This window comes from Aspergillus campestris (genome assembly GCF_002847485.1).
Source record: "Aspergillus campestris IBT 28561 chromosome Unknown P168scaffold_5, whole genome shotgun sequence".
Classification (NCBI taxonomy): domain Eukaryota; kingdom Fungi; phylum Ascomycota; class Eurotiomycetes; order Eurotiales; family Aspergillaceae; genus Aspergillus; species Aspergillus campestris.
The window spans coordinates 1,181,905-1,204,816 of record NW_020194340.1 but is presented as its reverse complement, the minus strand read 5'-3'; the positions used below and the strand labels follow the sequence as shown (position 1 = coordinate 1,204,816).

Below are 22,912 nucleotides of genomic sequence, written 5' to 3'. Positions count from 1 at the left end.
CAGTCCTCCAAAGCTAGTATCACACAATCCCCCACCATTCGCCCCCCAGGATCCAGCCTTAAATCCTGGCCCCACGCTCAAGCACACACAACGAATAACAATTCGGCTCCAACCGCACGAGACCCAGCCAAACCAGCCAGACCATCATTTCCTCCAAAAAGACGGAGATAAGGGGCTCGTGTGATCCAACCTGACTGGACAACCGCAAATGGCCCGATGTCACTGCGACGGTTCGACATCCACTCAATCAATCAAATCCCGTGTGGTCTGGAGTGAGGAGTTTCTCTCTCCCACGAGACATGTGCGGAATGTGGCCGTGGGATCGTCTCCATTCATAAAACGGTTTACCCGAGGCTCAGCGTGTCTGGAAGGTAAGCATCAGGATGGCTGCTTGGCTGGCTAGTCTCTGCCACTTATAGCATGTATTGCCGGCTTGGCTTTGCTGCCCAGGCTGGGCACAAAGCTTTTTTTGACTGACTGCGGAAAACATTATCCGGATTGAATGAAATAAATAATAACGAAAGAAGAAAAAGAAAAGAAAACAGAGCAGGTCCGAGCATCACTTACTGCACCCAATACAGGACACCAACCACGAACGAACCAAAGAAGGTGAGTAAATAAAAAAATAAAAATAAAAAAAAGCAGAATCAAACAGACTCCAGCCAAGAATCAAAAATCTCTCATGCATAATCCAAGGCCAATGTCCAAGTCAGGTATGTCAGCTGGCGATCACGACGCCTCTGATACTTGAGTAACCCCCCCGCGCCTGGGCGTCGTCATTTGGTTCTTGGTTTTACGGCACTTACCATGTTGGTTTCGTACTCGATTCTTTCTTTCTTTCGTCTCCTTAAATAAAAGAGAGAGAGAGAGAGAGAGAGAGAGAGAGAGAGAGAGAGAAAAGAAGAGGAAGAAGAATGAAAGAGAAAAAACCAAGTAAACGCCAACCTGCAGGCTCTCACATCCTTGGCATGCACAGAGTATGAGTAGTGTTGGTAGCCTGCATATACTATCAGTATTAAATGCACAATTTTATCAAACGTTAGTATATATATAACAAGTCGTTAGAAAATTCCACACCTGGATATCCATCAAAATCAATCGATCATCAATGGTGATATACCCGGTAGGTAAGTAGGTAGATGATACATCCCAAAGCCACGCGTCTCACCACAAATTCAACAATGCGAAAAGATCTAGTACCAGTTACCTCCGCTACTAAGATTGCTAAAGAGATACGAGATAGTAAGATAGCTGTCCCTGGTTCAAGAAAGGTGGAAGAAGAGATATATATAAATGTAGACATTTTCCCCCGGGGTTAGGATGGCCTAGGGTATAGGTGTTTGTATTAGTACTGGGGCGGGGTTGGGCTGGACTTCTAACTGGACACGGAAATGGTGGTAGATTGATTGTCTCTCAATTCGGCCGAGAAGACTATTATAACTTATAGATGAGTGGAATTAGTGAATTTGTTATATTCCAGGGTATCTGTAAATACAGACAGACATGATATGATATGGTATGAAGTAGCTGTATGCACGTCACAAAACTAGTAGCTAGCAGCCCATGCACAATAGTGGTGTAGTGGTAGGAGAGTACAGCAGAATTCTCCATACTCCTGTACAAATCATAAAAGAAAAAACAACCAGATAGAAAAGAAAACAACCAGTACCTAAAATAGTAAAACATCGCTAGTCGTGACATCAAAACAAGCAAGAAGAAAAAGCCAAGATATAAAACATATGTACGGATACTCAAGCTCAGAAATCACCAATCCTGCCCGCGATCTCGCATCAGAATCTCGATCGCCTCGTCCTCCGGAACGGGGTGATCGTTCAATTCTTTAACGCACTGCATTAAGCCATCGGCGGCGTCATCGACCTGCTCCGCGGACCAGCCCGTACAGGCCATGACCATGCGGCGGTAGTTCTGGCCGAGGACGACGTTTTTGGACTTGAGGCGCTCGACCTCGGTGAGGATGTTGTCGTTTACGCTGGTGTAGCCTTGCATGTATCGCTGGAGAGTCTCGGGGGGTGGGAGGGAGTTAAGGAAGGCCGCTTGTTGCTCGGTGAATCCTGCGGCGGGGTCGAATGATTCGGGGAAGATGGCTTCGTACTCGGTTATGTCGAGGCCGGAGTCTTTGTCGGCTTCGCCGACGGGGATGGTCTTGGATGGGTTGAATGTGTCGCCGTGGATCCCTTTTAGGGTTATGAGTAGGTCTTCGGAGGACCGCTCGAGATTTTTGAGTCGTCGGCTGAGCTCGATACGGTCTGAGCTCTGGCGCTTGAGCCCGTCGAGCTGGCGCTGCTCGATTTGTCGTGCTTTGGCGGTCTCGCGGATCTTGTCGTGCCAGTGGCTGAATTTCTCTTGCTTCTTCGCTAAACTCGTAGCGAGGTCCCTGTCGATACCGCCTAGCGTGTCTTGGACCATTGAGCTGATTTGAGCCAATGTTGCTGGGAATATCATTAGTATGTTGAAAGTAGCTAGTTCCGAGGAAGCCTTACCATCTAGGATCTCCTTCTTTGTCTTGGCAAGCTGGTCCATGAACGAGTCTCGATTGCCAGACTGCTGAGATTGCCCATTCCCATCCACCATATCCACGCCAACCCCGTAATCCGCAGGTCGCAGACCCGTGTGGTTCGGAATGTGAGGATCGGCACCTACTTCGAGGAGTTGAGGCACCAAGACAGACCGTGCCCGTCCGGCCAGATTAAGCGCAGTGTCTCCTTGGTCGTCCCGGAGATTGACAATCTCGGAGACGAACCGGCCCAGAGTGATGACTTCGCCTGCCGGCGGGACGCTCTGGCCATTCTCCTGCGTCCCGTTGGGTGTCTGTTGGCTAGTGCCGCCGTGGCGGACAATGAACTCGAGTAACGCTTCCAAGTAATGTTTCGCCGACACGTGCCCTCCGCCTCCCGTGGCTGCCATGACCGCGATGTGGTGGAGAATCGTCCGCCCGCTGTAGTCAACCATGTCGATCGTTGGGGCCAGGATCTGTAGCAAGCGCGGGAAGCTCCGGTAATCGAGATTATTCCTCGTTCCAACCGACTTTTGCAACGCAGTTTCCCCGGCTCCGTTGAGGCGGAAGATAGAGACGCCCTTGGCGACCAGAGCATGGACCAGGGGCATGCGGGCCAGCATCGCCGCCCAATGCAAGGCGTTGTTCCGGTATTCGTCGAGTGGGATTTCCAGATCATCGCCGGTGAGCTGCATCAATGCCGGGTGGGTTGTATAATCCTTAGTCCGCTTATCGAGGAAGAGAGTCATGATGAGCTTCATCTTCTGGAACCGCTCGGGAGTGGTCGCCGGCGCAAGAGGCTCGTGGCCGGTCTTGTCTCCGTCCATCACGACAGAGGTCGGCACATCCATATCTTGGTAGAAGGAGTCGTTTGGCTCCGTCGGCGTAGGCTCGTTCATCGACAACGATGCCGGCTCGTACTGCATCCCGAACGACGGGGTCTGGTGGGAAGAAGACCTCATGCGCTTTCGCGGAGGCTCGATCGAATCCTCGTGCTCGAAGCCAATATGATCATGGGGAGTCCGCCCGTTGGCCTGGAAATTGCTTCCGAAGCCACTGTCCGATGTCATGCTGTACATGCTCTGCTGGCTGCCAAAAGGCATCTGGGACTCCTGGCTGTTCATCTGGGTCGACGGTTTGCGCACGACACTCGACCGCCGACTGTCCGCGCCCCGCGCGGCAGGGGAGTCGAACCGTGCCTTGCTCATGGCGTTGACAGCCGTCGCGGCGGTGCGAGAGATGTTCTGGAAGAACGTGCCTTGTTGGGGTTGAGACATCCCTCGGTTTTCCATCCCGCTGTAGAGTCGCTTCCGTTGCGCAGCCATCGCTTGTTCCTTCGTGGGGGTGTCCAAATGATCGCGCATGGAGCCACCGGTACCGTTGGATCCCATGTCGTATTCCAGCAGCGGCCGCAGCAATTCCTCGACGTGATACTCGCGACACAGGTCCACGCCCCTCTGGTACTGCACCCACGTTCCCTGATATTTGCCATACCCGCCTTGCACCTTCTCATGCTCACCCGCAGCAATCTCCTTCTCGAGCGTCTTCGTCCGTCGAGCTTTGACCACACCAGCCACCTTGAGGATCTGGGTAGCATTGAGCCACGAGTCGGAGCGACGCTTCATAACAGCGACACCATTGACCTCCATTTCGTAGACGTGGATATTAGAATAAACAGCCTAGCAGCAGAAAGAAGTTAGTCGAGACGTCTCCTGTCAATCAAAAACCAGTGACCACCGGCGCAGGGATACCGACCCGATAGATTTGCGGTCTAAACTCATCCGGATAAGGGATCATCGTCCCATACCCATTCACCTCCTCAAACCCACCCATGCTGCCCCGGGAGCCATGCGGCATACCGTTGGGATATGAGAACGACATGGCCGATTGTTGCGACATCTTGGGCGGAGGGGGCGTGGCTCCGGGCGTGGAAGCCACCGACTGAGAAGCGTTGAACGAGCCCATCTGCGACTGCGAGAAGGACATCCCGTTGGCGGAGCCGACGCTACTCTGGGAGTATGACATGGGTAAGCTGGGGCGCGCTGGGGGGTTGTTGGACGCCATGGCAGCGGTCGGATATCAGCGTCGGGGACCCAGCTCTGACACCATGCACGGGCAAGACCTGGACGACAATGATTGGATTGGGAAACCGTCGGATGGTCCTCGAGGCGACGATCGAATGCTCAATAGGCGTCACGGATATCAAGAGCCGTGAAGAAAAGCGAAAAGCATGTGGGGAAAGTGCAGCTATCCTAGGAGATCTCCCGACCAGGCGTCGGACAGGCGCGCGAGGAGGCGAAGAGGCGCGTGGCTAGTGCCGGGACCACGAAAGGGATGAGGACGGGATGCCAGCTGGCACAGAGACGAGTTAGCAAGCAGTGCAAATGATTGCAAAAAGCAATCTTTGATCGATGTCACTCTGTATATTTCGAGAACAGTTCTATCCCCATGCAACGATTGGCGGTGTTGAATTTGCAGGAATGGACTGATTACAGGCTCGAAAGTCGCGGGGTCCGGCCGTCCTTCTTGGGGTCGCGTTTTGGGCCTAGTGTTTCGCGTAAGGAGCTGCCCCAGGCCAAAAGCATGTATTTCCCGATCGGGTTAGTCTTACCAAGCCTTTGCTCCGAGGACTCCAGACGTTTATACATGGTGAGAGCTGCTCTCGATTTCTAGCTAAAACACCTCCAGCTGTTTTCCTTTCTCAACTTCATACACCATGGACCGCTTCCAATCAGGGGCAGTTCACCCCCAAGAATGGTCCCGCCTATACAGATGTCTCCTCCGCGAATGCTCCTACCTCCCGGACCCCGTCGCCCGAACACACATGCACAGCTACGTCGTCCAGCGCTTCCGCCGCTACTGCCAACCAGTCGTAAAAGACGACCTCAAGAGCGACTGGAACCGACAGAGCCGACTGCTGCGCACAGGGAAACAAAGACTGTCACTCCTCACACGCGCCAACGAGGGCTACCTCAAGCCATTCGAAAAGGTTCTGCGACTCGCCTACGGACGCGAAGGGCCGCAGAGACACGCCTGGACAGACAAGATGATCGAGAGCGACGTGCCACATGACAACGAAGCGGTGGAGGAACTCATGAAGCAGCCGTCGCAGTTCGAGGACGGGTGGAATCCCCCCAAGATCGTCGTCGAGCTGTTGCGCTCTCAGCAGGGGAACCCCAATCTCCAGCAGCTGCGCCATAAACAGCCTAAGCAGCTCGCTCCTGTGATGCGCAAGACTGTCTGGGGGAAGGATCCTTGTTTGCGCCGCCGGCGGAATATACGCAGGACGTGGTATACCAAGGTGAAGGCGGGTTTGCTGCCGCCGATGCCGGATACGGAGCGTGCGACGTTACTGGGGTTGATGAGTGGCGAGATCCCGTGGAATGCGCCGGCGCGGCGGACAAAGGCGAGGCCGACAGAGAAGGTGAAGGCGACGGAGGGAGAGACCGTTCTGAATAAAGAGCTCCTGCTGTATGGGCCGAAAAAGGGCGACACGTTCGAACGGTTTTCGAGTGGACGGCCGCATGTGTTCACCCTGCGCTTTATGCGGAGGTCCTGGAGACGCATACTGGCCATGACGCCACATATCGAGTGGGATAGTCCGGCGAAACGGCGAAACATTCGGTGGGAGCCACTGAGGGAGGCTTCGAGCTTGTTCGAGACACTCGAGGGAGATGATACTATTTTCTGGACAGCTGGAGACAGACAGGCGACTAAGACGGTCAATGCTGAGCAGTAGACAGGCAGAGGTTTGCTTGTGGAATTGAAGCTATGGATATCTCGAGGTGTTCGAAACACTCGAGGGGGACCATACCATGTTAAACCGGCCGAAGACAAGAAGACCAAGACGGATTGATTACTTCGACTTGGAAGTGTACAAGCGACGCTATCCTTGAGGGCTCGAAGCGATGAATAGTTCGATTCCGGCTACTAAGCTGCCCAATGGCAACACCACGTCTATGCGGCAACGACAGTACGTCGCAAAACACCACAGAACAATACGCTGCACGACACCTCTATCCGATCTGATAATCCAACCCGCAAAGCCAAAGGCTTCCATTTCATCAGACAAACAGACAGACAGACACGAATGACACGAGACCTTACCTATCTATATCCTTCCATTTTTAACGATAAATACAACAATGTACATCCACATCCCAACCATCCTCCTCACTAGAGTCTTCCTCCTAACCCATCCGTTCTGACGCTCTCCCCACCATCGCTAGAGGTACACATACATACATACATACACATACACATAACAACTAATTCCTACCCAACTACCTAATATGCAGGATAGAATCTGAAATCAATCTTACTCCAGGGAATCTTTCACGCGCGATTCCGAATCCAGTTCTAGCTAGGGCTGATGCAGAAGGGATATGGGGGGGCTTTTAGACATGATGACACAAACTTTGGGAGCAACAAATTAAATTTAGTCTAGTTTCTGTTCCGCATGTAGCTGATTTAATTATACGAAATACAGGAGATGCGTGTGAGTTAATCGGGTACTTATTCTACTGGAATGCCATCACAGTAAGTGTCTTTGTTTAAAAAAGGATATCAAAGCTAGCAGTGAGGAGTTCTTCCGAAGAGGGTTCGCAGCGTCTTCACTCTGGCGTTCCACCAAGCCAGGTACGAAACTAGTCACTATCGCTGGAGCTGGAGCTAGAGCTAGAGCTGGACCCGCTCTTCTTGTGCTTCTTGTACTTCTTTTCCTTCTTGTGCTTCTTATGCTTCTTGTGGCTGTGAATAGTTAGCAGTGTCCACATACCAATAGACATAGGGGAAAGATCAAAGAAAGAAGGAGAGAAGAAACTCACTGCTTCGTAGCCGCATTCATCCCCACGGCACCCGCCAAGGCACCCCCAGCCGTACCCAACATGCCACCTCCCATCTTATGACCGACGAAGCCACCACCGGCAGCGCCCAAGATGGTAGAGCCTAGACCCCTCTCGCCCTCGGGTCCGACGGGCCCTGGGCCCATGTGCGCACCGCCCTGCTGCGGATGGCCACCATAGTACGAGGCGGCGCCGCCATGTTGATCGGCGGGGGGTACGGCGAGTGGCCGGCACCGCGATCCTGGGGATAGCCCTGTCCGGGGTAGCCGCCCTGATGCGGGGCGGGAGAACCGCCGTAGGAGTACTGCGGCGGGGGCGCTCCCGAGTACTGGGGGTTGGAGTGCTGGTCGTAGGGCTGTTGAAAAAGGGAAGTAAGTAAATAAGTAGATACACAAGTGATAGATCAAGGAGAATGATCAGCGCGGGGGTTGGTATGCAGCAGTGCGTCTACCCTGCAGTAGTGTGTCTGCATGGAAGGTGTGGAATGCGCGTCTCGGGGAGGGAGGGGCAAAAGGGTGTTTCTAGACCGAGAAACTTACCGAGGGCGGATAGTGACCTCCTTGAGGTTGTTGTTGGTGATGTCCGTACGGATCATGGGCCGGGGGAGCACCGTATCCGGGTTGAGGGTGGCCTCCACCGTAGTAGTCCTGGCCGGAGCCGGGCTGCGGGGGAGCGCCTCCGTAGGGAGGGTAGTAGTTGTTGTTATTGTAGGAGCCTGACATACTGATAATGGGAACGACGATAAGGATGTTTTGGTGCTCCGTTGTGTGTGTATCGAAGGATGTAGGAGGGTGGGTAGATGGGTAGGTGTATGCAGGCCAAGAAGGGAAGCGGAGAAAAAGAGGCCAGAGAGAGAAAACAGGAGGGGCAGATTAGATGGTGAGATGGGAGGAGGGATGGTTTTATTACGGAGGAAAGAGAGACCCCGGTAGATGGGATGAGGGGGGCAGTGTCGGGACTCGGTTAGTATGGTCTGTGGTATTCAATCTCTCTTTGACTGGATAACTTCTGCTATTTATATATGTGGTGGAATTGATAGTGGAAAGGTAGAGGGGATAACTACAGTATGTTTCAAGTAAGATCTATGAGCTGTGAATTAATGCAGTGGTGACAGGTAAACTCATTGTTGAGGGGCTGGGGAGATGATGATAAGCGGGGCGAGGGGATTCCACTGCTTTGGAACTAGTGAATATTGGCATTGTCAGACACGGCTGCATTTTCATAAGGAGTCTCAGCTGTTCTTGTGTTGGTCATATACTACAGCCATAGCTAGATCTAGGTAGTGATAAGGTAGATACAGTGAATTGTCATCATTAGGTATACATGAGGTTGACTTGACGATGGATTACTTGAAAATGTCATACTGACTGAGTCAGGACGAGAGTGGAGATCATGATTGATAAATGCCAGATTTCTAGGCTGTCAATACTATAGTCAATCTGACCTCATCTGGGTCTCAGCATGACGAACTCCAGGTCTCTAGAATAATGTTATACTTCAGGCAGCAAAGAGACTCATGATAAAGTTATATCGGTCCCTTATAGTTACGGCATGAGTAAAAACATATAGTATGGTATGATGCCGTAATGGTACCTGTATTATTCCACAATTTCGCACCAAGGAGAAATCAGACGGATATACATAGTTAGTACCAGTACGGAGTACTCCGTACTGAGAGGAAGAGGAAAAATGTGAATACCGTGTCTAACTCGATACCCCTAATCTCGCTAGAAACCCGACGAGACTGATGTACTCCCTCGTACCCACTACCAGGTACTACGACGGAGGTACCTATCGGTACCTAGTCCTACGGACTCCGAAATATACAATATGGTTAAGGTTTGACCCACCAAAGAGGGACTCGCCACTCCTTTTCGCGGGGATAAGAGTTCAACTATCTCCATGCAGAATACATTTTAAATCTCTATTTGATTTAAAAGGGAAAAAGAAAGAAAGAAAGCGGCGGTGAACGGAGAAAGGCGGTATGGTTTCAGCCTGTCAGAGTTGCGACCAAAATAACCACCAGCAGCCAACCGAGTGGGATGCTCACCCTCCATCAGAAAGGGCTTCTCTTTTGGAGGAAAGGTCAAAGCCATGTTATTATGCGGTCATTATTCGCTGGTGGCCAGGAAGGCGATGAGGCATCAGCACGTTCATGAGGGCGAGACCGGAAAGAAATCTCGGAGAGTCCATGGCTGAGTTGAAGTCTATATTTTTATTTCAATCATTCTTTTATACATTGTATATCATTGGTTGGAATTAACCAAGGAGTGTCAAGATAAAAAAAAAAAATAAGGAAAAAAAAAAGAAAGAAAGAAAAGCAGAGGAAAAGACTGCGCCACCGGTGGCGACCGAGATAATGCCAGCATCTGCAGGCCAACACAAAAGACACTAACTGATGGTTCTCTATATCCCCGGATTACAAGCCAGGACTACAGGACTGACTCTGAAAGCCAATAAACATCGCATTGATTACTATTTGTTGTAAAGTCTTGATGTTGAAAATAATTTAGTTTCGTATCATCATTCTGTAACACGAGTAATCCAGGCACGGATCTGTTTGACTTTCACCATCATCATAAATCATCGGAGTAATTAATAAGAAAATAAAGTAATCAATCAAATAACATAATCCCACGTCAGAATACACGAAGATCAAAGAAAGGGGCTCAGCTTGGAATTCCAACGGTGAAGTACGGAGTACATTAGATGGGAATTGCCTCAGGCCGGGATCTGTCACGCTGTCCGAGCCCTAAACAGTCCATCTATCTCGAAGAAAACTCGAATGTCCTCAATACAAAGACACTTCTAGTCTTTTCGATCAACCCAACACTTAATAGGTAGGTATTCTACCTCATATTGAGTAACAACCACTAAATGATACCAGAACCGCCACGGGCCCTATCGGACTGGTTGCTTCGACAGTCATCGCCCCTAAACCGAATCCGGCTCTAGTGCGGGACAGAGAGGCAGAAAAAAGTGGGTTGGATAAAAAAATTGTTAAAAATTTTTTTATCTTTCGGGCGGCGAAAAAAAAAATTCAGGCCACAAACCGATAAATATCATCCCTCCCCATCCATTTTTCTTCCTTTCCCCTCCTTCTCCCCTCTTCCTCCTTTCATCTATCCCTCTCTCTCTCTCTCTCCCCTAATCTCTTCTTGGAGATCTGGTCCTCTCTTTACTTTGAGACCTTTCTGTTTCTTTTTCCTTTTTCTTCTTTTTTTATATCTGTCTCGGACGGATTTTAAAAGGAAGCCTCAAAAGTCTTAGATTTTTTTCTTTGGCTCCTCGTCAAGCGTCTTCTGCGTCGTTTCATTTCTTCGGACGCAGTTTTCGTGGCAGCCTCCTCTTTTCTCAAGATACCCGGTTTAGAACGATATCGTTGTCTTTTACAAAATGCCTGCTGTTGATGTTGCTTCCGTCCCTGCCGTCTCCGGTAAGGAGACCGCTCAGACCGTCGCCGTTCTCGAGGACCTCCTCAAGAACCTGAGCATCTCTACTACCCAGGACCAGGTGAACGAGGCCTCCAGCAACTTGGCCACCCTCCTCAGTGGCCCCATCCCCGAGCAGACTCTGCCCCTCAAGGCCGTCGAGTCGCTCCAGAAGTCCCTGGGCAACAAGAAGGATGCCAACGCCCGTGAGCGTGCTCTGGACGCTATCCGCGCCATCGCCTCCCACTCCACCATCGACCCGGCCGTCGAGCCTCACCTGGTCACTCTCCTGCCCTCCGTCCTGGCCGCCGCCGGTGACAAGGTCCCCGCCGTCAAGGATGCCGCCATCTCCGCCGCCAGTGCCATCGTCAAGGGTATCAACGGCAACGCCGTCAAGGCCGTCCTCCCCCCTATCCTGGAGTCCATCAGCTCCGCCCAGAAGTGGACCGAGAAGCAGTGTGCTCTCGACTGCATCAACTCTCTCGTCGAGTCCGCCCCCGCTCAGCTGTCCTTCCGTGTCCCCGAGCTGATCCCCGTCGTCTCCGAGGCCATGTGGGACACCAAGGCCGAGATCAAGAAGTACGCCTACTCCACCATGGAGAAGGTCTGCGGCCTGATCGTCAACAAGGATATTGAGCGCTTCATTCCCGAGCTCATCAAGTGTATCGCCAAGCCCCAGAACGTCCCCGAGACCGTTCACTTGCTCGGTGCCACCACTTTCGTGTCCGATGTCACTGGCCCCACCCTGGCCATCATGGTCCCCCTGCTGGATCGTGGTCTTACCGAGCGTGAGACCGCCATCAAGCGTAAGACCGCCGTCATCGTCGACAACATGTGTAAGCTCGTGGAGGACCCTCAGCTCGTCGCTCCCTTCCTGCCCAAGTTGATGCCCGGCCTCAACAAGAACTTCGACACCCTCGCCGACCCCGAGGCCCGTGGCAAGACCCGCCAGGCCCTCGACACCCTCAGCCGTGTCGGTGACGTCAAGGACGGTAAGATCCCCGAGATCTCCACCGCCGGTGACATCTCCACCGTCTCCGCCATCCTCAAGGAGATCCTGGCCCCCAAGTTCAAGGCCCAGGCCGACAAGGCCGAGGCCGTCATCAACTACGTCGGTGCCATCGCCGGTCAGCTCGTCGACGAGAAGGACAGCGAGATCACCAGCTGGACCCAGAACGCCCAGCCCTACATCAGCGCCATCGTCGGTGAGGGTGAGGCCAAGGCCATCGCCGAGACCCTCCGCAAGCGTGCCTCCCCCGAGGCCGCCGCCGCGGACGCGGTCCCCTCCGACGAGGAGGAGGGTGAGGACCTGTGCAACTGCACCTTCTCCCTGGCCTACGGTGCCAAGATCCTGCTGAACCAGACCCACCTGCGTCTGAAGCGTGGCCAGCGCTACGGTCTGCTCGGCCCCAACGGTACCGGTAAGACCACCCTCATGCGCGCCATCAACAACGAGCAGCTCGAGGGCTTCCCCAAGAAGGACGAGGTCAAGACCGTCTACGTCGAGCACGACCTCGACGCCGCCGACACGGAGCAGACCGTCCTCGGCTGGACCCTGAAGAAGCTGCGTGAGGTCGGCATCGACCCCAACGAGAAGGAGGTGTCCGACAAGCTCGAGGAGTTCGGTTTCCTCCGCGAGCAGCTCGAGGGCCCCATCACCGCCCTCTCCGGTGGCTGGAAGATGAAGCTCGCCCTGGCCCGTGCCGTGTTCGAGAAGCCCGATATCCTGCTGCTGGACGAGCCCACCAACCACTTGGACGTCAAGAACGTCGCCTGGCTGGAGAACTACCTGTGCACCTCCCCCTGCACCTCCATCATCGTCTCCCACGACAGCAAGTTCCTCGACAACGTCATCCAGCACGTCGTCCACTACGAGCGCTTCAAGCTGAAGCGTTACCGTGGCTGCCTGAGCGAGTTCGTCAAGAAGGTCCCCGCCGCCCGCTCCTACTACGAGCTCGGCGCCAGCGACATGGAGTTCAAGTTCCCCGAGCCCGGTTTCCTCGAGGGTGTCAAGACCAAGGCCAAGGCCATCGTCCGTTGCAGCAACGTCACCTTCCAGTACCCCAACACCCCCCGTCCCCAGATCATGGACATCAGCTTCCAGGTCTCCCTGGGCTCCCGTATTGCCGTCATCGGTCCCAACGGTGCCGGCAAGTCCACCCTGATCAACGTCCTGACGGGTGAGCTGGTCCCCACCGCCGGTGAGGTCTACCAGCACGAGAACATCCGTATCGCGTACATCAAGCAGCACGCGTTCGCCCATATCGATAACCACCTCGACAGCACTCCCTCCGAGTACATCCAGTGGCGTTTCCAGACCGGTGAGGACCGTGAGACCATGGACCGCGCCAACAAGATCGTCACCGAGGAGGACGAGAAGGCGATGGACAAGATCTACTACATCAACGACACCCCCCGCCGCGTCATCGGCATCCACGGCCGTCGCAAGTTCAAGAACACCTACGAGTACGAGTGTTCGTTCCTGCTGGGTGACAACCTCGGCATGAAGAGCGAGAAGTGGACCCCCATGATGACCGCCGACAACGCCTGGATCCCCCGTCCCGACATCATCCAGTCCCACGGCAAGATGGTCGCCGACGTCGATCAGAAGGAGGCCCTGGCCAGCGGTCAGTTCCGTCCCCTGGTCAAGAAGGAGATCGAGCAGCACTGCGAGCAGTTCGGCCTGGACGCCGAGCTGGTTTCTCACTCGCGTATGCGCGGTCTGTCCGGTGGTCAGCGTGTCAAGGTCGTCCTGGCCGCCTGCTCGTGGCAGCGTCCCCACGTCATCGTCCTGGACGAGCCTACCAACTACCTGGACCGTGACTCTCTGGGTGCCCTCTCCAAGGCCCTCAAGTCCTTCGAGGGTGGTGTTGTCATCATCACGCACTCGCGTGAGTTCACCGAGAACCTCACCGAGGAAGTGTGGGCTGTCATGGACGGCCAGATGACTCCTTCCGGCCACAACTGGGTGACCGGTCAGGGCTCCGGTCCCCGTCTCACCGAGAAGCAGGGCGACGAGGAGATTGTCGATGCTATGGTATGTTTTCACACTGATCCCCAACCAAGTCATAACCCCCCAGATCATCCGCTAACAACATCAACAGGGCAACAAGACTGTCGTCGAGAAGAAGAAGAAGCTCACGAGCTCCGAGCTCCGCAAGAAGAAGAAGGACCGCATGGCCCGCCGCAAGCGCGGAGAGGAGGTCTTCAGCGACGAGGAATAAATGTTTGGAATGAAGCCAGATTGTCCGTTGGGATAGATGAATGGTTTGAAGGAGAAAAAAAAAGGAGGGCGTCGGATTACCTCTGGTAGCTGGTTTACTTGCCGTGATGTTGCTCATAGATTTAAGATTTAATGATCGTACGAATTTCACTTTGCTTCGGAATTCACTATTACCTACTGTAGAGTAGTAGTATCTCTGTAGTATCTATGCCTAAGTGTTGTCATTCGGCCTAGACTGTAGTGCAAGGCTCTATCTGTGTATTATTTTGTCGCCGCACAAAAGCAGACCAGCCATATAAAGAGTTCCAAAATCACTCAACCACCAACACCCCCCTTTTCCCCCTCCCCCTCTCACCTCAATCTAATCAGCGTTCTGTTCAACAAGAAGCCGTGTCTTTGAAATTTATCCAACGAACAACTAAACATTATCCATGATGATCAATATGAACCATCTACCCAAGCATACCGACCAACCGTAACTAGTTCCCTCACTTCTAGTAGAAGCATGCATGATCATCCATCATTGCATAATAGCCCAGAGAGATGCTACAGTGTATCAAACGTGTCAGCTAGTAAAAAGCTACTAGCGATTCTCAAGCCATGAAGATAGTAGTGCAAATGAGGCATGAAATGATCAAGGCGGTAGGTAGTAGACGGAGTGGAATAGAGATGGATTCTCACTTTCTGAGTACCTGTCGAAATAATGATATCCGGTGATACTACTGAAGCGCTGTGGTGTATAGCTGGTTCAACTTAGCCAAGATTCATATATGAATTAATCTGGCCATGCTATTGATGCTATTGATCCTTGTTCTACGGCTCTGCTCTAAGTTTTTTCTTATATCTTTGTGTAGTGTAATAGAAAAGTACGGAAGATATCTCGAAACTCTTTACGTTTCGTCGTAAGTAACCTTATATTCCGTTGATACTACCACTATCAAAAGATATCTACGAAGGAATCCCAGCATGCTCCCTCAAAATTCCATTCAACCCCTCCCGCAAAACACACTGCTCAAAGGCAAAGCTCTTCGCCAATGCATCCAACTCCTCCACCCCCAATCCACGAAACAAGCCCGCGAACTCCTCCGCAAACGAGCTCGCCACAAACGTCTGGAACACATTCCTCAGCAGATGCCTCTTCGTATCCCACGGCGTGGGGTAAGTCTCCTTCGCAGCCGGCGCCACCCCATCAATCCAGTCCACCAGCGGCTGCAGCGCAGCCTCGGGCGATCCCGCCTCGTTCGTAGAAGAAGGCTTCCTCCCCCACGCGTCCAGCCACAGATGGCTCTTCTTGTCGAGGAAGGACTGGATGGTCGAGTTCCATTTGCTGGTGGGGCTGGTGTGCACCATGCCTTGGAGGCCGATGTCCTTGTACAGCCAGATGCTCCAGTGGATGCGGTACTTGTCGTAGATGGAGAGCTGGTCGCCGAGGAGGTTGTAGCGTGCTTGGTTGGTGGTTGCGGCTTCGGGGTCGGTGCGTGGGTCCGCGTAGACGGGGCCGAACTCGCCGTTCCAGGTTGCTGTGTTGTTGCGCGTCATGAAGTCCGCTTTGCGAAGGTATTGCCGTTCGAGGGTCTGTTTTTGTTCCGGGGAGCCTGTGTAGCGTTCGCCTGTGGGGAAGCCCATTGACTGGTGGAGATCGGGTTAGTGTGGGGTTTGGTTTGGGGTATGGGATAGAAGGAAGAACGTACGGAATAGTCGTGCATGGCGTAGATACTGTTTGGGAGGACCTGGTCGAATCCCTTCCACTCCATGGCGAATGTGTTTCCGTCTAGCCAGAGGATGTGCTCGGGGTCCACGGCCCGGATGGACTTCTCGATGCGTGCGTAGAAGGCTGGAAGCCGGACGTGCTCCGGATCGCAGGGCTCGTTGAGAGGGTTGTACCCCGCGACCCATGGGTTGCCCCGGTATCTGGCGGCGATTTGCTCCCACAGCCACACGGTCCGATCCTGGTGGTCCTTGTAGTCCCAGAAGGCGGCGTAGCTGGTGGTGTTATCAGCGTGCCAATCGCCGTTTTGACCGCCGGGTGCTGTGTGCATGTCGATGATGGTGTAGATCTTCTCTTTGGCGCACTGTTCAGGGTGGATTCTGGATCAGTATATTGGGTGCCTGTTCACGGCTGACTGTGCAGGTACTCACCAAGTCAATCACCCGGTCTAGATGTTTAAAGCCCGACTCTTTCAAAACCCGGGGGTTCATGTCATCCTCCAGATGGCGATAGTTGAATGGAAGGCGGAGGCAGTTGAGACCCAGAGATGCGAAGAACTTGGCATCTGCCTCCGTGAAGAAATACTCGAGGAACTTGTCGAAGAAGAACTCGTACTTCTCAGCGCCGAGGGCCTTGCGCATGGCAGCCCGGTGCTGCGACTCGTGACCGGGGTAGCCGGTGATGAAGTTCTCCATGCTGAATCCATAATGTCAGAATGCTCATCTTTCCATCTTAGAAGGGTGCATACTTCATCCATCCGCCAAGGGCAGCACCCCGGAGAAGCACCTCGTCTCCATTCTTGTCGAGGACTTTGTTCCCGTCCACTCTAAGAATGCCAGTCGCCATGTTGAAGGTAGTAGATTGAGTTTCTATCGTGCTATGCTTGGTAAGTTGCTCCTGCAAAGGGGAAACCCGTGGGCAGATAAATAGTGAGGGGGGGCTGGCGAGAGGAACTACAACGCAGTAGCCGGATGCCGGTAAAATGCACGCCTCACACCAGATTCATGACGTGTTAATCCAGTTGGAGACGTCGAAGAGGGGTAGTCCGCAGCACTGTGATAGTGTTGTATGCAGTGACCCCATGTCCTGGAGTAGGGGTCTCGCGGGTAAAGGGATGATTTAGCCTGTTATGGGCCCTGTCATGGGCGTTGGCCCAGCCTTACGTACTTTGCATATCAGGCGGCCTATTGTCGGTATCTAGCCCATTATGGTCACTTGAATCTTTTTCGAGAAAGCGATCCACAGCCTAGACATATTGGACCATCATCCTGCGGGGGCTTCGAAGGATTTGCCCTGCGGGGTGGTATGCATCCTCATGGGTGTCTCTCGATCAAGACCACATTCCAAGAGCGAAGTTTCCCCATTCAGCCATTGCTTTGAGTACATTATGTCATTTCTCAATATAGTTTAGGTCTGATATAGCTATCAACCAGTATGTACCCCGTACTCTAAAGCAGCTATTAGCACTCGAACATGTCCATGATCCAGTTAAATTTGACTTGCCTGAGTTATCATGGTGATAAAAACCAATACATATATAACAAATATCAAATAAGACAAATCCAATTGATTATCAGTTACATGCGATGTGAGATGGAATGAAGAGAGACGCGATGTCAGTCGAAGAAGTAGATCCAGTATCCAGTGCGTGGGTATAGTGCCCATAAGATCCCGCTCTCATATAAACCAGCTAATGCCACACTACTACCACAGCACTCTATTTCCTTATCGATAAGGCAGAAACGGGAGAAAAAAAAAAAAAAAAAAAAGACCCCGCAGGATTCCAGCACGATCCATGAAGATTAGAATTCACGATTATCAATCATCTCTCCGTCCATCCAGCTTCCTAGCGCATCTTCTGTCAAGATTTCCCCTCCAATCTCCCGGGAATCCATTCTCTACTTCTCAATTGCCGCTATCTAGAGGATGATCCTGTCGTGAACGGTTGATTGAAAATGGCAGAAGGCTCCACGGCGTACCCCGCCTCATTAAATTCCTTGTTCGATACGGAGTCACCCCTCCACGACGTGTATGAACCCGTCCGATTAGTCGACGGAGACATAGTCCCCATCTTGCAGCTGCCTCTGGCACAATCCATCTTTGGTCAGAATGCAGACGACAGCGCTCTGAGCCGTGTCTCGAATGGGGAAATCACCTACACCACGTTCTTGGCGGAGCGGACCAAGGCCGTTGCCCAAGAGACCCAGGATGGCTTGACCCCCGAGCAACAGCGCTCGCAGCTGCTTCACATCGGACTGGCTGCGCTCTTTGGCTTCCTACAGTCGAACGTCACGGGGCCGCCGTTGGCCTTCAGCCCTGCCGACGTTGTCATCCCTGCTGCACTGCGACCCAGCCCCGCAGTTCTTAAGTCGGTCCGCGATGCCATGATCCGTGGCCTCTCGGTCGACGGTGAGGCAGCGTACAAGCTGACGCCGAATGTGGAGCTCTTTGCCGTGGCCAAGGCGATCTTGGTCGATGCGGGCCTGTCGCTCGCCGACGCGCCCCTGGTGGCTAGGACCGCGAGAATGCGCGTGAACTTCCTGCACCAGAAGATGCTCTCGGAAGTCACCGGCGCTCTTCAAGATGCCATCTATGGTGATCTGGAGGAGTTGAGCAAGTTCGTGCTGAGCGATAAGTCGACTGCGCAAGACAAGGGCAGATTCTTGGTCGAGAGAGCCACGATTCACACTCATCATGGCTACGACGCCAAGGCCCGGCAAGATCTCGAGAAGGCTGCCGACGTGCGGAAGTTCGAGTTTGCTCTGACCGGCAAGATGGGAAAGAGGACCAAGTTCCAAGACCGCGATATCAGTCAGCTGGTGATCTTGGCCAAGACCAACGAGGAGATCTCAAGTAGTGGCCAGGGTGAATCGCAGCCCTCGGCTCCCAAGAAGCTGGACCTTAATGATGATACCCTGTTGGAATCCATCTCTTTTACCAAGGACGAAGGCCAAGAATCCCAGGGCAAGCCAGTGACGGTCCAGGACGAGTCCACCCTGCCGCCGGCATTGGCGTCTCTTGATCCCGGAGACCAGCCCCGGCTGGACCCTGTGGATTCCGTCATTCTGCTTGCCCTCGCCTCGGCCATCACCAACACGGCCCCCGAAAATGGCCTGACGCGAGAGGAGACCCACCCCTATGCTTCGCGTGTCCTCGAAGGCGGCAGCTCAAACTGGCAGATTTACACCCAGGCGCTGCTGCTACGAAGCCGCATCGAAGGCTACAAGGCCCGGACAGTGGAGCGAGCGGTTCTGCAGATGCAAGCGCTTGTGGACCAAGTCATTGCGGACACGGCAAGCCTCGACGCAAACGCGGGCGACTCGACGCAAGAGCCCACGACATTCCTGCCCCGGCCCGAGAAATCCGAGTCCGCCTCGGCCGCCGAGCGACTGGAGTACATCTGGATCCTCAACTTCTCGACCCGGTGGGACCTGGAAGCGGAACTCGCCACGAGATGGGTCAACCTCGGTGGCTTGCGTACTGCCCTTGATATCTACGAACGGCTGCAGATGTGGGCGGAAGCCGCGCTGTGCTACGCCGCCACGGAGAGAGAAGAAACAGCCAGACTCATGGTCCGCAGACAGCTGTACGAGCGCACAAACAAGGACGCCGAAGACGAGAACGACAGCTTCGAGGGCCCCGAGCTGTCCCCTCTCCCGGCCAACGCCCCGCGCCTGTTCTGCATCCTGGGCGACATCAACTCCGACCCGAAGATGTACGATCGTGCCTGGGAAGTGTCGGGTAACAGATACGCCCGCGCGCAACGCTCCCTCGCGCGCCACTTCCTCACGCTGAAGCCCCCCGCCCTGGAAAAGGCCGAGGAAGCCTACCACAAGAGTCTCGACATCAACCGCCTCAACCACGGCGCCTGGTTCGCCCTCGGCTGCGTGCAACTCGAGCTCAGCCACTGGGACGACGCCATCGAATCCTTCACCCGCACCGTCCAACTCGAAGACAACGACGCCCAAGCCTGGAGCAATCTCGCGGCCGCCATCCTCCGCTCGCCCAAGCCCTCGGAGACAGCCACCAACCCAGTCGACCTCGAAGACCAACCATCCGACGACGACAACGATGACGAGAACGCGCCGAAAAAAGCAGCCCCCCAAGACCCCTACAAGCGCCAGCGCGAAGCCCTCACAGCACTCCACCGCGCGGCCCACCTCAAACACACCGACGCCCGCATCTGGGACAACGTCCTCACAGTCGCCGCAGCAATCCCACCCCCCTACACGCCCTTCCGAGACGTGGTCACCGCGCAACGCCGCCTCGTCGAACTCCTGGGTCCCAAAAAGGGCGAAGCAGCCGTCGACGCACCCATCCTGAGCATGCTCGTCGACCACCTCGTAACAGCCAACGAGTACGAGCAGCTGCTCATCAAAGTCGACGCCAACGACAACAACTCCGAATACGTCATCCGCAGCGGCACTATCGCTGGCCAGATCCTCTCTCTCATCGACGACGGCATCGTCCCGCTCATCACTCACTCCGCCCCGCTGTGGCTACTCGTCGCAGAGGTCGAAGCCTGGCGCCAGCGGCCGTCGAAGGCTCTTGAGGCTTACGAGAAGTCCTGGCGCGCGACCGTTGCATCGGCCACGCAGGGCGCGTTCCAGATGGGCGATGAGAAGCGCTGGATGGATGTTGTGCGCGCAACGGAGCGGCTTGTGCGCAGTGGGTATGCGAAGTATGGGCCTATGGATAGGGAGGGGTCTGTCCCTGCTGAGGGGGAGGAGGCCGAGATGGTCGCGAAGGATTGGAGGTTCAAGGCGCGGAGTGCAGTGAGGGGGATTTTGGGCAAGGGCAAGGAGTTCTGGGAGGATAGTGATGGGTGGGCGAGGTTGAAGGAGTTGCAGAGTGAGGTGGGGAGTACTTGATACATACATAGTTTGCTTGATTCGTTACTAGATATACAAAATGGGTTTCTTTGCTTTCATTTCATTTCTTTTCCATTCCTTGATCAGGACACAAAATAAGTCATGTAGCCAGTCTCACTACTAATAACATAAAGTAGACTACCTCCCCTCCACCTTCCTCTTCACCATCCCACAAAAACTCTCAAACAACACCGTATCCGCCCCCTTCGCCCACCTCACCAACACCCTCACGCCCCCTTCCCTATCCCTATCCTCCAATACGCCCTCCTTCTTCAGCTGAATCTTAAACCCTAGCGCGGCATCCTCCTCGTCCACACTCGCCTTCTGCATCTCCAACGACGTATCGCTGCTCTTCAATTTGCGCCGCGCCTGCCGCGACCACACGTTCTCCATCGCGAACCCAATCCCCGTCGCTTGACTCTTGTGCCAGACCCACTGCACGGGGATCTCGACGAGCTCGGAGTCGAGCTTGTGGCCGATGTCGTCGATTGATGCGTGCGCGATATCGAATGTGTATTCTGAGGGGAAGGGGAGGAGGTGTTTGGGGAGGCCGGTTATTGAGCGTGCTGTTGCCTGGTGTATTTGTTAGTACCTGGTCTGTTATGTATGGTATATCCCACGTCCAGTGGAAATGAACTGGAGAAAGGGTTGGGTGGAGGGAACATACAACCGAAGGCCGATAATCCGAAAACGACCACGCAATCGCCCACCGTCTCGTCTTAGACCCCTGCACGAACTCCGTAACCGCGTAGTTGTGGATTCCGTACGAGGCGAGCTTCTCCACGAGGACGGAGACGCTGCTCAGCTTGCCGACCATGGACGTGTACCAGGTGACGGCGCTGCGGAGGCGTAGACTTTCGTCGATCATGCGCGACACGAAGGAGACTTCGCCTCCTGGGGTGACCATCTCTATTTCGGAGCCTGTGCATGCCTATGGAAGGGGTTGGCCTTAGCGAGTTTCTTGAGTAGAGGTGGGGGTTATTGGAGGGATACGTACGGAGAAGGGAGGTCGTTCTTTTTCTTGGGCGGATGTGATCATCTCGTTGCGGGAGGCGTAGAAGGGAGGATTGCACATTGTGAAATCCAATCTGGTATTGTTAGATCGAGTGTGCGGTGGTGAGGTGGTCGGCTTACTTTTCCACTCCTAGTTTGTCCAGCGGGATGAGGTCGTCGTCGGGGTTAGTCTCGACAACCTGGATGCGCGATTCGAGTCCATTGGCTGATACATTCTTCCGTGACGTCTGGATGGTATTGTCGTCGATGTCTACTTTGTTAGCCTCGAGCGTGTCGGAGGAGTGATCGCCCGTACCTGTTGCTACGAATTTCCACAGTGGTCGTGTCGCGCAGCCCAGTAATGGGTATATGCAGCAACCTCCCGTTCCTCTGCGCTTGTGAGTCCATGCGACTAGGTAGCTGGAGCGGGCAGCCTACATGTCCAGCCCTTGGACTACTCTATCCGGGTCGTATTCATCACGGTATTCACGTCCCGTTGTGTCTAGCAGGTCCTGCACCCAGAGGATATAATTTAACCTGGAGCCGTGTCAGACCAGCGACTCACAACCCAAATGCTACCCACCTATTTGGAACCTAGTCTAGTTAGCCTCCTATGGCCTGTCATGTTGTAGGAGTGGCACCCACCGGTGGACAGAGTCGATCGTCCGGGATCTCGACATCCAGATTGAAATCGCGTTTCAAGAGACTCTTGGTCAATTGTCTATCTGGTCAGCCCAGCCCACTCCACAGTCAGGGCCAGCCTACCGAACCGCGTTCGGGTCGCTAAAGTCCAGTTGACCGTTGGATTTCAAACTGTCCACCGTCAGCCCACCCGTGTAGTGCCCATTCCACTCCATTCATGTATCATACTATTTCGCAAACCCGGGCGACTGCAGCGCCAATTCCGCAAAATCCACGTCATCTCTATAGATATTCCGAGCGGCTCGCATTGTGGTGGCTTAAATCCCTGTCGGAACTCTCCAGAAAAAAAAAATCCGGAAATAGGCAGCGGAGATGAGGATGGAGACCGTGGATTACCAGTGTGGGGCTCACCCAGCAACTCACACACGACCTCTGGTTGTTGACCCGATCGGAATCGCCACGGGAATCGGGTCCAGGGAGTGTATTTTTAGATGGATTTTGTGGAGAGAAAATCATCAATAACCAAGGGAAAAAAGGACATGGAGAGGAAGAATGTTCAGGGGGGTAAAGGAATGACATCACGGATAATCCATCCCCCTCTTTCGCGTCTTTTGCAGATCTGATCAGTTAGCAGTTTTTTCCTCTATTTAGTTTTTTTTTCTCTTTTCTACCCGTCTCTTCCCTC

General features: G+C 53.8%; 7 protein-coding genes across 7 annotated transcripts; 3 read left to right on the top strand and 4 right to left on the bottom strand.

Moving 5' to 3' along the window:
• Positions 1 to 1,516: 1,516 nt before the first annotated feature.
• P168DRAFT_304105 (putative APSES transcription factor (MbpA)) lies at positions 1,517 to 4,971 on the bottom strand. Its single transcript, XM_024838818.1, has 3 exons — positions 4,271 to 4,971; positions 2,502 to 4,194; positions 1,517 to 2,450 (listed from the first exon to the last, which is right to left on the bottom strand). The coding sequence occupies exons 1-3, from the start codon at positions 4,577 to 4,579 to the stop codon at positions 1,765 to 1,767; spliced, it is 2,688 nt and encodes an 895-aa protein (XP_024693607.1). The 5' UTR covers positions 4,580 to 4,971; the 3' UTR covers positions 1,517 to 1,764.
• A 229-nt stretch (positions 4,972 to 5,200) lies between these two features.
• P168DRAFT_289841 (uncharacterized protein) lies at positions 5,201 to 6,666 on the top strand. The gene has a single exon (XM_024837088.1). It carries the CDS (start codon positions 5,232 to 5,234, stop codon positions 6,252 to 6,254), a length of 1,023 nt encoding a protein of 340 aa, XP_024693606.1. The 5' UTR covers positions 5,201 to 5,231; the 3' UTR covers positions 6,255 to 6,666.
• Positions 6,667 to 6,969: 303 nt separating this feature from the next.
• On the bottom strand, positions 6,970 to 8,399 carry P168DRAFT_289840 (putative glutamine-serine rich protein MS8). The gene is made up of 4 exons (XM_024837087.1): positions 7,899 to 8,399; positions 7,543 to 7,714; positions 7,342 to 7,495; positions 6,970 to 7,264 (listed from the first exon to the last, which is right to left on the bottom strand). Exons 1-4 carry the CDS (start codon positions 8,079 to 8,081, stop codon positions 7,162 to 7,164), a joined length of 612 nt encoding a protein of 203 aa, XP_024693605.1. The 5' UTR covers positions 8,082 to 8,399; the 3' UTR covers positions 6,970 to 7,161.
• Positions 8,400 to 10,755: 2,356 nt separating this feature from the next.
• Positions 10,756 to 14,014, top strand: P168DRAFT_318047 (putative translation elongation factor eEF-3; the record flags this gene model as incomplete). Its single annotated transcript, XM_024840169.1, has 2 exons — positions 10,756 to 13,827; positions 13,895 to 14,014. The coding sequence occupies 2 exons, from the start codon at positions 10,756 to 10,758 to the stop codon at positions 14,012 to 14,014; spliced, it is 3,192 nt and encodes a 1,063-aa protein (XP_024693604.1).
• Positions 14,015 to 14,961: 947 nt separating this feature from the next.
• On the bottom strand, positions 14,962 to 16,567 carry P168DRAFT_267876 (glycoside hydrolase family 5 protein; the record flags this gene model as incomplete). Its single annotated transcript, XM_024835065.1, has 4 exons — positions 14,962 to 15,642; positions 15,705 to 16,085; positions 16,153 to 16,417; positions 16,470 to 16,567. 4 exons carry the CDS (start codon positions 16,565 to 16,567, stop codon positions 14,962 to 14,964), a joined length of 1,425 nt encoding a protein of 474 aa, XP_024693603.1.
• Positions 16,568 to 17,594: 1,027 nt separating this feature from the next.
• Positions 17,595 to 20,627, top strand: P168DRAFT_267872 (tetratricopeptide repeat domain protein). Its single transcript, XM_024835064.1, has one exon. The coding sequence runs from the start codon at positions 17,677 to 17,679 to the stop codon at positions 20,590 to 20,592; it is 2,916 nt and encodes a 971-aa protein (XP_024693602.1). The 5' UTR covers positions 17,595 to 17,676; the 3' UTR covers positions 20,593 to 20,627.
• A 74-nt stretch (positions 20,628 to 20,701) lies between these two features.
• P168DRAFT_304099 (DUF890 domain protein) lies at positions 20,702 to 22,908 on the bottom strand. The gene is made up of 10 exons (XM_024838817.1): positions 22,456 to 22,908; positions 22,351 to 22,398; positions 22,231 to 22,306; positions 22,169 to 22,179; positions 22,024 to 22,122; positions 21,902 to 21,975; positions 21,727 to 21,856; positions 21,590 to 21,680; positions 21,260 to 21,523; positions 20,702 to 21,165 (listed from the first exon to the last, which is right to left on the bottom strand). The coding sequence occupies exons 1-10, from the start codon at positions 22,533 to 22,535 to the stop codon at positions 20,731 to 20,733; spliced, it is 1,308 nt and encodes a 435-aa protein (XP_024693601.1). The 5' UTR covers positions 22,536 to 22,908; the 3' UTR covers positions 20,702 to 20,730.
• Between the last annotated feature and the right edge of the window lie 4 nt (positions 22,909 to 22,912).